Source organism: Elgaria multicarinata, chromosome 9 (assembly GCF_023053635.1).
Source record: "Elgaria multicarinata webbii isolate HBS135686 ecotype San Diego chromosome 9, rElgMul1.1.pri, whole genome shotgun sequence".
Taxonomy (NCBI): Eukaryota; Metazoa; Chordata; class Lepidosauria; order Squamata; family Anguidae; genus Elgaria; species Elgaria multicarinata.
The window spans coordinates 81980194-81993317 of NC_086179.1; the positions used below are offsets into that span (position 1 = coordinate 81980194).

Here is a 13124-nt window from a genome sequence, read left to right on the forward strand (position 1 = left end):
CACAAGAATAATGATCAGATCTGTAATTGAATATCTTAATATGGACCAAATCAGATACTGGATTTTCCAAATCAGAGAACACTCAGAACCAACTAACACTTGCAAAATTGTTACATGTGCATATATAACAGAAACAGCCTGCTTATGCATGAACCATGCACTGTTAGCTGACTTGGGGCAGTATCCAATGGTGTCATTCCGCAATCTCAAATAACGTGAATGGAGCTCTGCTGAAATTTTTCCGTTGCGCAAGATCTCACACATGATGCTTGCGCAAGTGCTCATGCATTACGCCAGTGCAAGCGTAATGCGCAACTGGTTACACAACTGCGCTTGTGCAAATGCATCTTTAGTTTAATTTTTCTCTTGCACATAGTTTGGGACCTAGTTTCTGCTAGTGCAACGTTATTTGTGCTAGCGGAATAACACAGCTGAATACTACCCTTGATCATAAGAGCTCCTTGACCCAATCCACATATGAGACCTACCCTGAAAAACTGCAACACCATACATCTTCTAACATTCCACATACAAATATCATGCAAAAAAGAACGAACGAAAGCAGGGACAGACAGAAACACCTACACTTTTACTTACAGAGACAAAAATACTCATGATTGTGTGTAATGTCTCAAAACATAGGACAAGGGAAGTTTACACTATAATATTACATTTTTTCCTACATGCCTCATTATGTTTAACAGGGATATTTTCCCCCAAATGCAGGAAGAGACTTTCCTTCCAGTTAGGACACAACGATATAGCAAACATATTTTAGAGCCTTTGATACATATTATTGTAATTGTGCAGACTTTCTAGACTTACCTCCTCTATGGATAATCAAAGAAGTCTCACTTCCAACTGGACATTCTTTAAGTATATCCACTACTTCTGCATGGCTCAGGTTCTGTACATTCTGCTGGTTGATCTCAACAATGAGGTCACCTTCACATAAACCAGGGCACCCCTGAATGTCTAGAATTTGCTTCACTCTCTGTCCTGTGGGACTGTCTGCTATAGTGAAGCCAAAGCCCTGGGCCCCTTTCACAATGGTTAAGGTCATGAGTTCAGCTTGTGTGGCCCCAGAAGAAGCCATGGATACATTATCATCATGAACAGGTGGTGGGAATGTGCTATCAAGCTGACTATCTGCTGGAATGGAGTGCAAGGGATGTGGTGGCCGATCTGTTACATCTGGAACAGATTGAGAAGTTCTAGAAATGTATTCCAAATAAGTTTCATAGTTATGTCTTCCATTTACTACTACTGGAGGCCTCTCCATGACTGCAAGTGGTGGCACCATGCTGTTGGCAGGATCTTCAGGATCAAAGGGCAGAGGGTATCCACGACATAGCACCAGGTTGACACTCTGACCAATGGGAACAGACTGGAAGAGTTTGACTACATCTGCGTGAGTATGCCCAAGGACACAAACTTCATTAATATAGACAATGACATCACCTAGAAAGAGAGAAAAATAATGACATGAGATAACTTCAACTACCCTTGAATTTAAAAACTGAACGAACTCGGGATCTCCGAGAGGGATCACCACTCTTCTGCAGCTCCTGACACAATCACCTTAAAAATGACTGAAACTGCAGTATATCTGCCTACAAAAATAATTTTGGTGGTTGCATAGGTGGTATCGATTTTTGCCTCAAGCTTAGAAATACTGCCAAATCAAAAAAGAATTGCAAAGAAAGGCTACTGGGCACAGAGGACCTTTAACTTTGGTGTGCATAGAGTTATAGCTTTCCATATCCCCAAAGCAGAGTCCTAATTACTTTCAAATTTCTTATGGAAATTGATATATAAAGTGGGATCCTTCTTCTAAACATATATGTGAAACAGTATTCATTATCTTTTTTACATGTGACATGGTCATATATAGTCACAATGAAAATTCAGTTCAAGTTTTTGGTCATATTTATTCTCAGAAAGAGAGTAATATTTACCTCCTGCCAATATCCATGATTATGCCCAAATCAGTGTGGGTGCAACTAATTGCTACACGTATCGACATGCTTCTAGCATCCACACTGGAACACACTGCAAGATATCTGGACTATAGCCAAGCCCTATGATACAATTGCAATACTGGGACTCACATCTTAAAGCAGGGTGTGGGCAACTTGTGGCCCTCCAGATGATTTGCCCTACAACTCCCATCACTCCTAACCAGCATAGCTAATGGTGAGGGATTGTGGGAACTGTAAGCCAAAACATCTGGAGGGCCTTACGGATTTAAAACAAGCATTTTTAGGTTATAATATCTATAATATCTTCAGTGATCTACAGCTTATCATGGGCAAAGGCCTAATCTATACCTGCCATTTATCCTGGGCGGTCACGAGGTTGTCCCTGTGCATCCAAATGATGCGCAGCTGATCCCAGGGTGAACCAGGACGAGCACTCAGTTTTCCCAGGATAATGGCAACTGCTCCCCCCCCCATTTTTCCCCACCATCTCAGGACCATCCTGAGCTCCGTAGGTGGTGTGGCTCTCCCTCCCGGGGTCCTCCCCTCTTCCCCATGAGTAGCAGGGCTCAGGAAATAGGCATGGAGCTGTGTGTGGGGAGTCTGTGGACATTGGGGGTGAGCTGTTTTGCCATCTTTGGGATGGTCTTGGCATCTTCCAATGCTGAATTAGTGGTTTTTTAAAAAATAATAAGCTCATGTTCATGGACGATTGTGCCCACACAATTCCGCAATTGCGCAAATCTCTCTCTTTTTTTCTTCCCCCTTTTTTTTTAAAGTCACCCCAGACTCTTTACTGCTGGGACAACTCACTGGCGTGTGGCCCCTGAGGGACGATCCTGGAAGTGGAAAACTCCATGATCGTCCCTCCCCACTCCCCAAAGGGCTGCAGGTGTAGATGAACCCAAAGATACAGACTTGGGGGGGGGTAGCCCTGTCCTTTCTTACAGTCAGCTCCCAATCTAAAATGGCTATTCACTAGCAACAAGGAGCCACATAACAGAGGCACAAACACAGGAACCAGGCCCTGCAACCATCTCCCAGATGCCAAGTCTGTACCAATATAACTAAGGCAACACCACTACAGGACCTAATAGCATCAGCCAATGTCAAGGGTTGATTCTCCTGCTCATTCACCTACATGATAAATGCTCTTACTTGCCAGCAATGCCCTTCTGCAAACTGTTTTCTTTTACAGATGAAGGCTGAGTCAATTGCCAAAATGTACCAACCGTAATCTCCTAGGATTTCATGTCTATAAAAGCAGCAGCCATCGATTGGGAGAGAACTGTACACTTTACAGGTTAGACTTCACCACCCTGAGATTAACTTTAAAACAGATATAATAAACGATATTTTCTCAGCTGTCTGTAGAATTAAATAGGCACACTGGTAAAGAAAGGGCTCCTGAGAAATCCATAAAAGTATGAGCAGTTTCTTTGCTCGGAGACGTGCCCGTGACATCAAACTTTGCTAGCTGTCATAAATAAAATCCAGGGCTGTCTTGCTACGAACAGGCTGGCCAGCCTCAGCTTCTATCATGAGGACTCCTGCTTGTCCACTTACAGTAGGTACCATTCTCTTCAGGATAGGCTTCAATTAAATAAGAGATGGTGAATCCTTCTTGCCACCCATCAGATAGAATGATGGGATTGGAGGCTTATTGATCTATGACTTGCATCACCAACTGGATAATTGGGATGGAAGGGGGGTTCTATTGTAAACATTCTCAAACATTTATGAATAAGCATGAACAACAACAATATGTAATGTAGGGAAGATTTACACACTCTGCCAGCAGCCGTATTTTTTTCCTGAAGTAAATACATATATACAAGCATCCATATCTTCTTTTGAGGCAAATGCATATATAAACCATCTCCATGCAATATTTTAGACATGCAAATGACTCAGGAAAAGTCACAAAAGATGCACACACACTGTGCACAAATCTGCAATTTTGTAGCTCTCACACTATTATAGAGCAGCGGTGGGCAGAAGAGAAGATTGGGATCTATTGAAAGATCATTAGATGATTTGCTCTGATCAGTAATATAAGGTAATATATACAGGAGTACATCTCATGGTTGATATCTACCCAAGTGTTATATGGTATATGGAACCATGTGGATTTCTGTGTATTAAGTCCAACAGGTACAAGGTCAGCCATAGATACAACTCGATCAGGACATACAGTATTGTGTTAGAGCTGACTGTGCAGAACAGAATGGCCTATTTCTTGTTCCCTGAAGGCTTGTGTATATACAGGCCACATCCCAATAGGCATTAGCCATTAAAATAAAACCCTTCCAGAATCTTGTGCTATAGGACATCCAGCCTGGTTGATAGGTTGCATTTTGCTCACCTTCGTTTAAATCTACACTCAGGCAAGGCCTACACTACTGCTTCATAATGGTATTGAAGTGCACTGACAACTGCTGGGGTCCAGAGTGCATTTTGTATGCCGTTGACAACCCCCTTTAAAGTGTTATATTCTGGTTGGTGTAGATCTGGCCTCAGTCATGAAGCTTGCTTGCTGGCTGACCTTGGACCAGTTACTATCATTTAGCTTAAGAAACCTTGCAGGATGATGTGAGGTTAAAATGAGAGGGACATATAAAAGTAATTACAATTTTAAATAGTAATTTTTGCAAAATTGGGGACACCCACATTCTGACATTCATGTAAGGGTACAATACTGGGCCACATCTATAGGTGTAGAAAAGAGTTACATGTGTTTAAGGGTATCATAAACCAAGGGTATGGTCAATCCTTCTGCAATTTCTGCCAGCTTCTGAACTCGGAGTCTGATGGGAATCCTATGCAGAGTGGGAGCAGTGTGGAGGCAATCTACACCTCGGCACCCCAGCCTGCCTTGCATTCAGCGCCCATAGGAAACAGTGTAACATAGCAGCCTCAGTCTCCTCCTGTGCCCTGGAAATACCTCCTTTGCTTTGTAATGGCTTGAGCTTTATCTTAGCATAAGCGAAGCCATGTTCGATCAATTTGATTAATCTAAATGGAAAGGCCAGACATTGGGCATTGATAAATAGCTGAGCAGCAGCTTTTAAAAATCATCTGTCTCAGAAGATTCCCCCCCCCCATCCACCTGTATCTCGCTTCAAACTGAAAGAGTCTGTGGTAAGGCAGACTTCCTGTTTTTCCCTAGACACCGAGGCAGATCCTTGGTAACAGGTCTTGGTAACAGGTCTGCTGCAGGAAAGTTGTGGTCAGCTAGAATTTCCGTTTTGGTAAACAAGCTTTCTGCTCGTGCTCTAGTTGCTTCTGCCGAACTAGCTGATAAAACAGCTGGCACACCCAGCAAAAGCTCAGAGAAGAGTATTCCTTGGCAGAGGTATGACCTCTCTCCATTGCAATGTGAATTCCTTTCTATGAATTAAAGATGTGTTGGATCATAGGGAGGGTCTTCATAATGTTTGGGCCACAACACCCTCCTTTCTGCACTCCGTTTTATGAGCAAGGAGAGGCAGCCAGTGCAGGTATCTCTGCGCAGGCTCTGAGGGGGAAGGGGATGTGTGGGGAGCATGGTTTCCTGGCTCCCATCTTGGAGCCCTGACTATCAGCTCTGAGCCGGGAAACTGGCTAGGGGACATAGGAGCGCTCCCTTAATCAAGGGGCATCCTGTCATGTTATCATGCCAAGTGGAAATGACTGCTAGGCAGAGGTAAACACATGCCAACTGTATAGAGGTAAATGCCACCTCAAAGTAGACGGGTATAGAGAATTAGGTAGTTCTCACTGGTGACCTGTTTAGAGAGACCTGTTAAAAACACATGAAAGATGCAGCAATCTGCAAGAGAAACTGGAGAAAACTATATCCAAAGGTACTGTAGAAAACTTGCACTCAAATCATCTTTAAAATAGATTGCTGAGTGTAGCGTGCTAAATGCATTGTAAGAAATAGCTGTGGGAATAATCTACCCTGTTTTAATGGGCATGTTTATTTTGTATTTCAGGACCTTTAAAAGGAGCTGAAAAGCTCAAACTGCACCATGCAATTTTGAAAATCAAGCTAATTTTCAAGCATACCTTTTGATAGTTTCCTGTCATTTCTGTTCTAAAGTGAAGGGGCACATAGATTGCCATCTCTCCCTTACCATGGTGATAGAAGAGGGTTCAAATAATTTAAAGTGGTAAGTAGGCAAAAAGTCGGTGTGCGTGTTTACTGGTGGGAGATTCCCCACCTCATCCCTAGTTTCTCCAAAGAGGGCATCTCTCTCCTTCTCTTTTCTGTATATCTGCATCTACAAGATGAAAGTCCCAAGAGATTCCAGCAGGCTTATTAGAAGGATAAAAGGGCACTTCAGTTTATTTGTTTTTGTTTTAGACATAGCTTTGGAAGGAGAATAAGAACAGGAAGCAGATCTTTTCTGTAAGGAGCTGACATTTTATATAGCTTTTTTTTTTAAAGAGACCTGGTGTAATTCTACTTTTACCCTGTGCACATGTTTTAATTAAAAAGCTGGCTTTTCAAAAATTTTGTGCTAAACCAGCATGCATCCGGTAATTACACACAGGCAGATGTGGATTAGTCGACGAGGCTATTTACATTTCTATTGTGTTCTGCATACAGCGGTAAGATCTATTTAAATGAAAGCGTTTAACTTTTTCTTTTCTTTTTTTAAGGAAAGGAAGAATAAAATAAATTATGAGAATCTAAAAGACTTGATTATTTGCTGACACGATAAACATGAAACAGCACAGATTAAAACTGCAAGGAAAGCACAAAGAGGGAATACATAGATGAATGCAGAGTGCAAAGAGCAGGCGGGTTCCTTTCTCTGCCAGGTTCTGTGCATGGCACTGGTCTCCTAAGCTGGCGCTGTGCTAAAACATCATATATTTTCAACAAAAGCAATGAATCATTTCGAGACCATATGAAGTAAGGACAGTTTTACCTTCTTGCTAAGTAAACCAGCGCCTCGATTTTAGGCTTTGTGTAGGGAAGACTTTTATCATCATAAAAAACCTGGAGCCAGTGAACTGCATGACAGGGCAGCAGTGGATTTGAAAAGCAGGGCGAAACCTATCTTCCACACTTCCCCTACTATTTGGGGGCACGTTGAAATGTAATCTTGCGTGAGGAGGAACCCTCATGCAAACAAACACACACACACACACACACACACACACACACACACAATGTTGCTGTTGTTGCTTTTAGGTAAAGAGGTTAAAATTTAGAATGCATTTGCACTACCAAGGACGATACATTTTAATTCTTCACATGAAGCTTTGCAGTTATCTAGGTAACAGCTGCCAGAAGCAGGGAAGGGACTCTGCTAGCCTCCTAGCAGCCTAAAGGCTTAGCTGTATGACAGAGCATGAGGTAACTACAAAGCAGCCACTGTGACTGCCCAGGAATCCTGGCAAGGAACCATGTGTCATCAACGGATGAATATCTTTGACTGCCTTCTTAGTTGTGCTGCCCCACAATTCTCGGTTCCTCTTTGAAACAGCTCAGTAGGAATGGAAAACAAGGAACGGGAATAAGTGAACTGATTTTTATTTATTTATTTTAAAAAGGAAAACAGCGCTCATGCCACTTCAAAACAGATGTACTTTAACCTGAAATTCTGACCATATTTATGACAAGGATCTACATTTTTAATCAATTCAATGCAAAGCTCATTGCCTTTTAGTTGTTATGAGATCCATTATTGTGAAGGCCATGGAGCTTAAAATGTGTGGCCTTACAAAAGAAGTTTGTCAATGGTTAATACTGTGAATGAAGTCTGTACCTCTGAGGTACAGAACAAGATGTTCAAGTTAGTCTGGCGAAGTGGTGCTCTGCCAAGTACTAGATACAGCTGCAGCTGTATCATTGTGGCACCCCAGCTAAAGCGAATATACCAGAATGAGATACTTAACCACTCAGAGAGTTTTGGCTATGGAGAGGAATAACCACCACCACCAAGACATATATTCTTCATTTTTCACATAGTGGGTCAGTCCAGTCATTTAAATTATTTCTTTACAATATTTGTATAATGCTTTACGTTCATTGTAACTGCCCAATAAAAACAAGTCCTGAAAAGTAGAGGTCATTTTACAAGTATTACAGAACCTCAACAGAAAAGTAAATGCCTTATCCAGGATTTGCGGCAGCCCATATAGAAGCGTTGTAAGATTGATAGCTAAACGGGGCTTCCAGGTACAAAAGCATTATACCTATGATGTTACAGACCAGATGATACAGACTAACACAGGAAGGTCATCTAGTGAGATACATTCTCTTTGAAACACAATGCTGAACTAGATGGATCCCACAAAGCAAAAGTTCCACTGTTTTTAAAAATGTTTAATTAATTTATATCCTGCCTTTATGCCAAAGAATGGTGCTTAAGGTGGCTAACAGTAAAATCTGGATTAAGAACAAAATCTTAATTAAAACACAACCAAAAACACAACAATAAGAGAAGAAAAGAGGCACTGACTAATTAAAGAAGCCTGTCAGCAGTAGACCAATTTATATGCCAAAGGCCTGCCTGAATAAGAATGTCTTTGCATGCCACGGGGACCAACCTAGTCTCCCTCAGCAAGTAGTTCCAAAGTCTGGGAGCAGCCACCAAGAAGGCCCTTTTATAATTTCCATACAATCAAAATTAACATACAATCTCTCTATAAAATATTTAACAAATAAGACTATCTCACCTAATAATGAATGGCACCAGTTCATTTCATACATACTGATTCCTATAATTACTAAAAGGTGTCCAATTTTCCTGAAAGGTTAGCATTGAGTTTATCTTCCCATCCCATAACAGTTTATAACAGGTGATTTGATTCATAATCATAGTCGAGATTTCCTTTTATCGATTGTTGGACTGTTCTCCAAGCTTTTGCCAGCATAATCCATGGCTGTAATTAGCAAATGTTTGACACCTGATCCTTAATATACCCCAAAATATTGTGAAACAGGTTAATTACAATACAAACCCTTTAATATCTTTCCTGCTGATTGTTATTCTTTCAATGCATGAGTTGGGATGGAGCATGCGGTTTTTTGTGAGTTCGGTGTGATTGAATCTGCTTATTTCTTCGAGTTCAGTGTACGATTCCAAATGAGTTTGTGAGGACGGGTATTGCGTAGGTGTTGATGGTTTTGAAAATGTTTTTAGAGTTGAGTTCGGATTTCAGGATTTGTGATTGCCGAGTTTTGTATTGTATTCTTAGTTGAGCTTTTACTGTGGAGTAATTGGTTTTTGTGTTTTGTTATTTGTATGTTTTATTTTCTTCCATGTTATCTAGTATTTCATTATTTAGTGTTTCTGCTGTTTCTTCTTTCCATTTTCCTCTTTCTACGTGTAGCATCTTGCATTTTCCTATCACGAATTCCATTTTCATGTTTGTCGTCGGTTCTTCAGTGATTCGCAGGACGCCTTTTATCTGTGTCAGAGTTGAGGCATAGATTTTGATGTCATCCATGTACAGGTGGTGATTGATTTTGTGCTTTGCTTGGTTTTGGTATTTTATGTTGATGCTGTATGTGTTGTTGTTAAGGGTGTTGGATAGTGGATTGAGGCACAGGCAGAAACATAGAGCGCTGAATATGCCACACCTTGGAACATGCCATATTTGGTATTTATTTTTTCTGTCTGTATATGATCCTTGTCTGTTGTTAAGTGTATTGTTGTTCTCCATGTCTCCATGATTCTTGTCAGAAAGTTTTGGATTGAGGGATGTATTTTGTATATTTTTTACAAAAGTACTTTTTTCAGCCAACTGTGTGGGATGGACTCAAAAGCCTTTTTATGGTCTATGTAGCAGGTGTGGAGGGTTCTTCTCTTTTTTTCTGTTTGCTTCATGATGACACTGTCTATTATTAACTGTTCTTTGCAAGCTCTGCTGTTCTTTTTACATCCTTTTTGTTCTTCTGTGAGTATATTATGTTGGGTGAGATGTATTTCAAATTTTTGTGTGATTGTGGCAGTTATAATTTTGTAGAGTGTTGAGAGGTCTGTAGTTAGCTGGTTTTTGGGTGTCTGGAGTTTTTGGTTTAATGTAGATTTTGCCTTCAGTAAGGAGAAGCGGGAATAGGTGTGGGTGTTCTATGTGTTGATCTGTTGAGCGAGGTATTTGTGTGTTGATGTAAGCTGTTTGTACCAGAACTTTTGAATTTGGTCCGGGCTGGGTGCTTTCTAGTTATGTGTCTTTTGTATTGTTTCCTTCAGTTCCTCCAGGGTTATTGTATACTCTGTTTGCTGTGGTAGTTGTCTCTTTCTTCTTGTTGTTATCCAGCTTGTACTTTCTTTGTGTTGTACTGGTTCTGACCAGATATTGTTCTGACCTATTATTATTATTATTATTATTATTATTATTATTATTATTGTTATTGTTAGCATATTCTGCTTTTTTTCCTCCAAGGAACCCAAGGCGGTGTACATAATCTTCCTCCTCTCCATTTAATCCTCACAACTACAATCCTGTGAGGTAGGTTGGGCTGAGAGTCTGTGACTGGCCAAAAGTCACCCATTGGGCTTCCATGGCTGAGTGGAGACTAGAACCCGGATCTCCCAACTCCCAGTCCAACAATTTACCCACTATACCACACTGGCTCACACAATACATACACACTGGCTCACACCATACTGCATCCCTTTGTGGGCATGCTTCTGGATCCATCATTGTCACAAGGTCCAGGTGACCTTGGTTGTCAGAAGCTTAAGTTGATGTACCAACTGTGACCCTATCTGGACAGACATAGCCTGGCAACAGTTATCCATGCTCTGTAACCTCCTGGCTGGATTACTACAATGAGTTATCCATGGGCCTACCTTTGAAGTTCTGAAACCTCAGGCAGTTTGAAACAGAACTGCTAGGTTACTAGCTGGGTCTGGCAATATAATAATGGGATGCCAGAGCTTCATCTGCTGGACTGTCTTCTAGTCCATTTCCAAGCAAAATTCAAAGTGCTGGTGTTGACATTTAAAGCCCTAAACAGCTTATGACTACTAGAGTATCTAATGGAATGCCTCCTCCCATATGTGACTGCTTGGACCGTTCAGTCGTCTTCAGAGCCCATCCTCTGGGTACCCCACCAAAGGAAGCTAGATGGGTGGCTAAAAGAAAGAGGGCCTTCTCAGTTGTGGGACCCCACTTATGGAATGACCTCCTCAAAGAGGTTCACATGTACCTACATAGTTATCTTCTCAGTGCTAGGTAAATGACTTTCTTTTCTCCCAGGTATTTTAGAGATATAATTCTAGTTGTTTATGGCTGTTTTATTGATTCATGTGCAGTTTCTTTTACATTGTATTGTGTTTTAGTCTTTTAAACATTTGTATTGCATTTTATACTTTTAACAGTTTCTATGGCATTTTAGTCTTTTAACTGTTTGTAATCTGTTCTGATTATTGGGTGGATCAGAAATGTAATAAATAAGCAAACCAGGAAGGAAGGAGTAATAAATAAGCAAACAAGGAAGAAAGGAGTTCAATACTGAATTAAAGTGAATCTATAAGCCTGTACATGAAAGATGCTCAATAACAAGCCAATCGAGATCTGTTTGTAGCCATGATAATTAGGGTATCTAATGACCTGAGTTATCATTAGATCCCAAATTATCTTCAAGCCAGTTGCCAAAAAACAAGGGGTGAGTGCAGATTTCCCTCCATCTCCCACAGCTGCAAGAGTGGCCACTGATGAATCACCAAAAAAGAGGACATGAAGTTGCATAGCATTTATATATGCTAATTTATATGATAAATGCAAATTTAGAAATAATAATTATAACTGAAATAGAAATACAGTACATCTCACCATAGTGTTAAGGACTGTGATGAGGTTGACCTGTGTGCTTGCTCAGTCTGTTATGCAGGTGCAGTTGATGAGTAAGTTCAAGGCCTAGCTCTTCCTTCTGATGGTTCCTTTATCTTTATCTTTATTTATTTATTGCATTTATATCCCACCTTTTTTCCTCCAAGGAACCCAAGGCAGTGTACATAATCCTCTTCTCCATGTTATCCTCACAATAACAACCCTGTGAGGTAGGTTGGGCTGAGAGTCTGTGACTGGCCCAAAGTCATCCAGTGGGTTTCCATGGCCAAGTGGGGACTAGAACCCAGATCTCCCAACTCCCGGTCCAACACCTTAGTCACTACACCACATTAGCTGAACAGCCTTCAAAATATAGGACAGTCCTCTGGTAGCCAATCAAAGAGAGGGCTGTCCTCTAGAAAAGAAGTCACATGACCACCCTAACAGCAGCTTAGGATAACGACACCAGGGATCCCCCAGCCTTATTTTTCATATTTGCTAACAGGGCATGAATCAGTATGGAAATAATATGAAGCACCAGAATAAACAAATCAGTCCCCAAACCAAACATTATCTGTTACAATTTTATCCTTCATATAAAGCAAACATGGAAATAAAAGGATGCATTTAAACATGGGGAGAAAAGTGAATGTAAGTTTCATCAATAGTAGCAATATTTATGTGTTAACACCCTTTCTTCATGTAGATACGGTCTTGGTGCTAGGTTCTCAGCTTCTTCAGCCCTTCTCCACCCAGCCTGAGGGGAGGTTTGGCTGTAGTAACCTGTGCTTCAGGTTGGGCAGGAAGTCTGTCACTTTGATGTTGACAGCCTATGGGACCTTAAAGCCTGTGTAAACCTTACTGCAGCTGGCTGGCTTCATTAAATAACTGTAACATCTGGAGTGAAAACACACAGAATACTGCAGCCACTCTGTGAGTACTAAAATCACAGGATTTTTGCTAGTTGCAGCGGTATCTGCTGTGAGCTTCTCCATATCTCCACCTCGGATTTTAATTTATACGTAGAAAAACAAAGGCAAATCTTCCAAAACATAATGCCAACACCAGCTCTTAAACTGGATAGCATATGCTGCAGGATGCAGTCACATCTGTTTAAGTCTCTCTTTCTCTCTCTCTTTTACTCAATCCAAATCCCCCACAAGCCCCCCCTCTGCAGAACTCTGATTTCTTTCAGTTAATTTGAACTTTTCTCATCCCCTAACAGTCAAAAAAGGATCCTCAGTTTGGTATCACTGGAGAGCTACACTGATTAGGGTTACCCATCAAGAACACAGAGCTGAGACACCACATTTCCACTTTAATAATAATAATAATAATAAATTTCTTACCCGCCTCTCCACTTGG

The 13124-nt window shown here is 41.0% G+C and overlaps 1 protein-coding gene across 1 annotated transcript in view; it reads right to left on the bottom strand.

Moving 5' to 3' along the window:
• MAGI2 (membrane associated guanylate kinase, WW and PDZ domain containing 2) overlaps window positions 1–13124 on the bottom strand; it is a 748620-nt gene that overhangs the window by 150319 nt on the left and 585177 nt on the right. Inside the window, exon 10 of the mRNA XM_063134211.1 lies at window positions 826–1461. Within this exon, the coding sequence (XP_062990281.1) occupies window positions 826–1461 (636 nt within the window). The remainder of the gene's footprint in view (window positions 1–825; window positions 1462–13124) is intronic.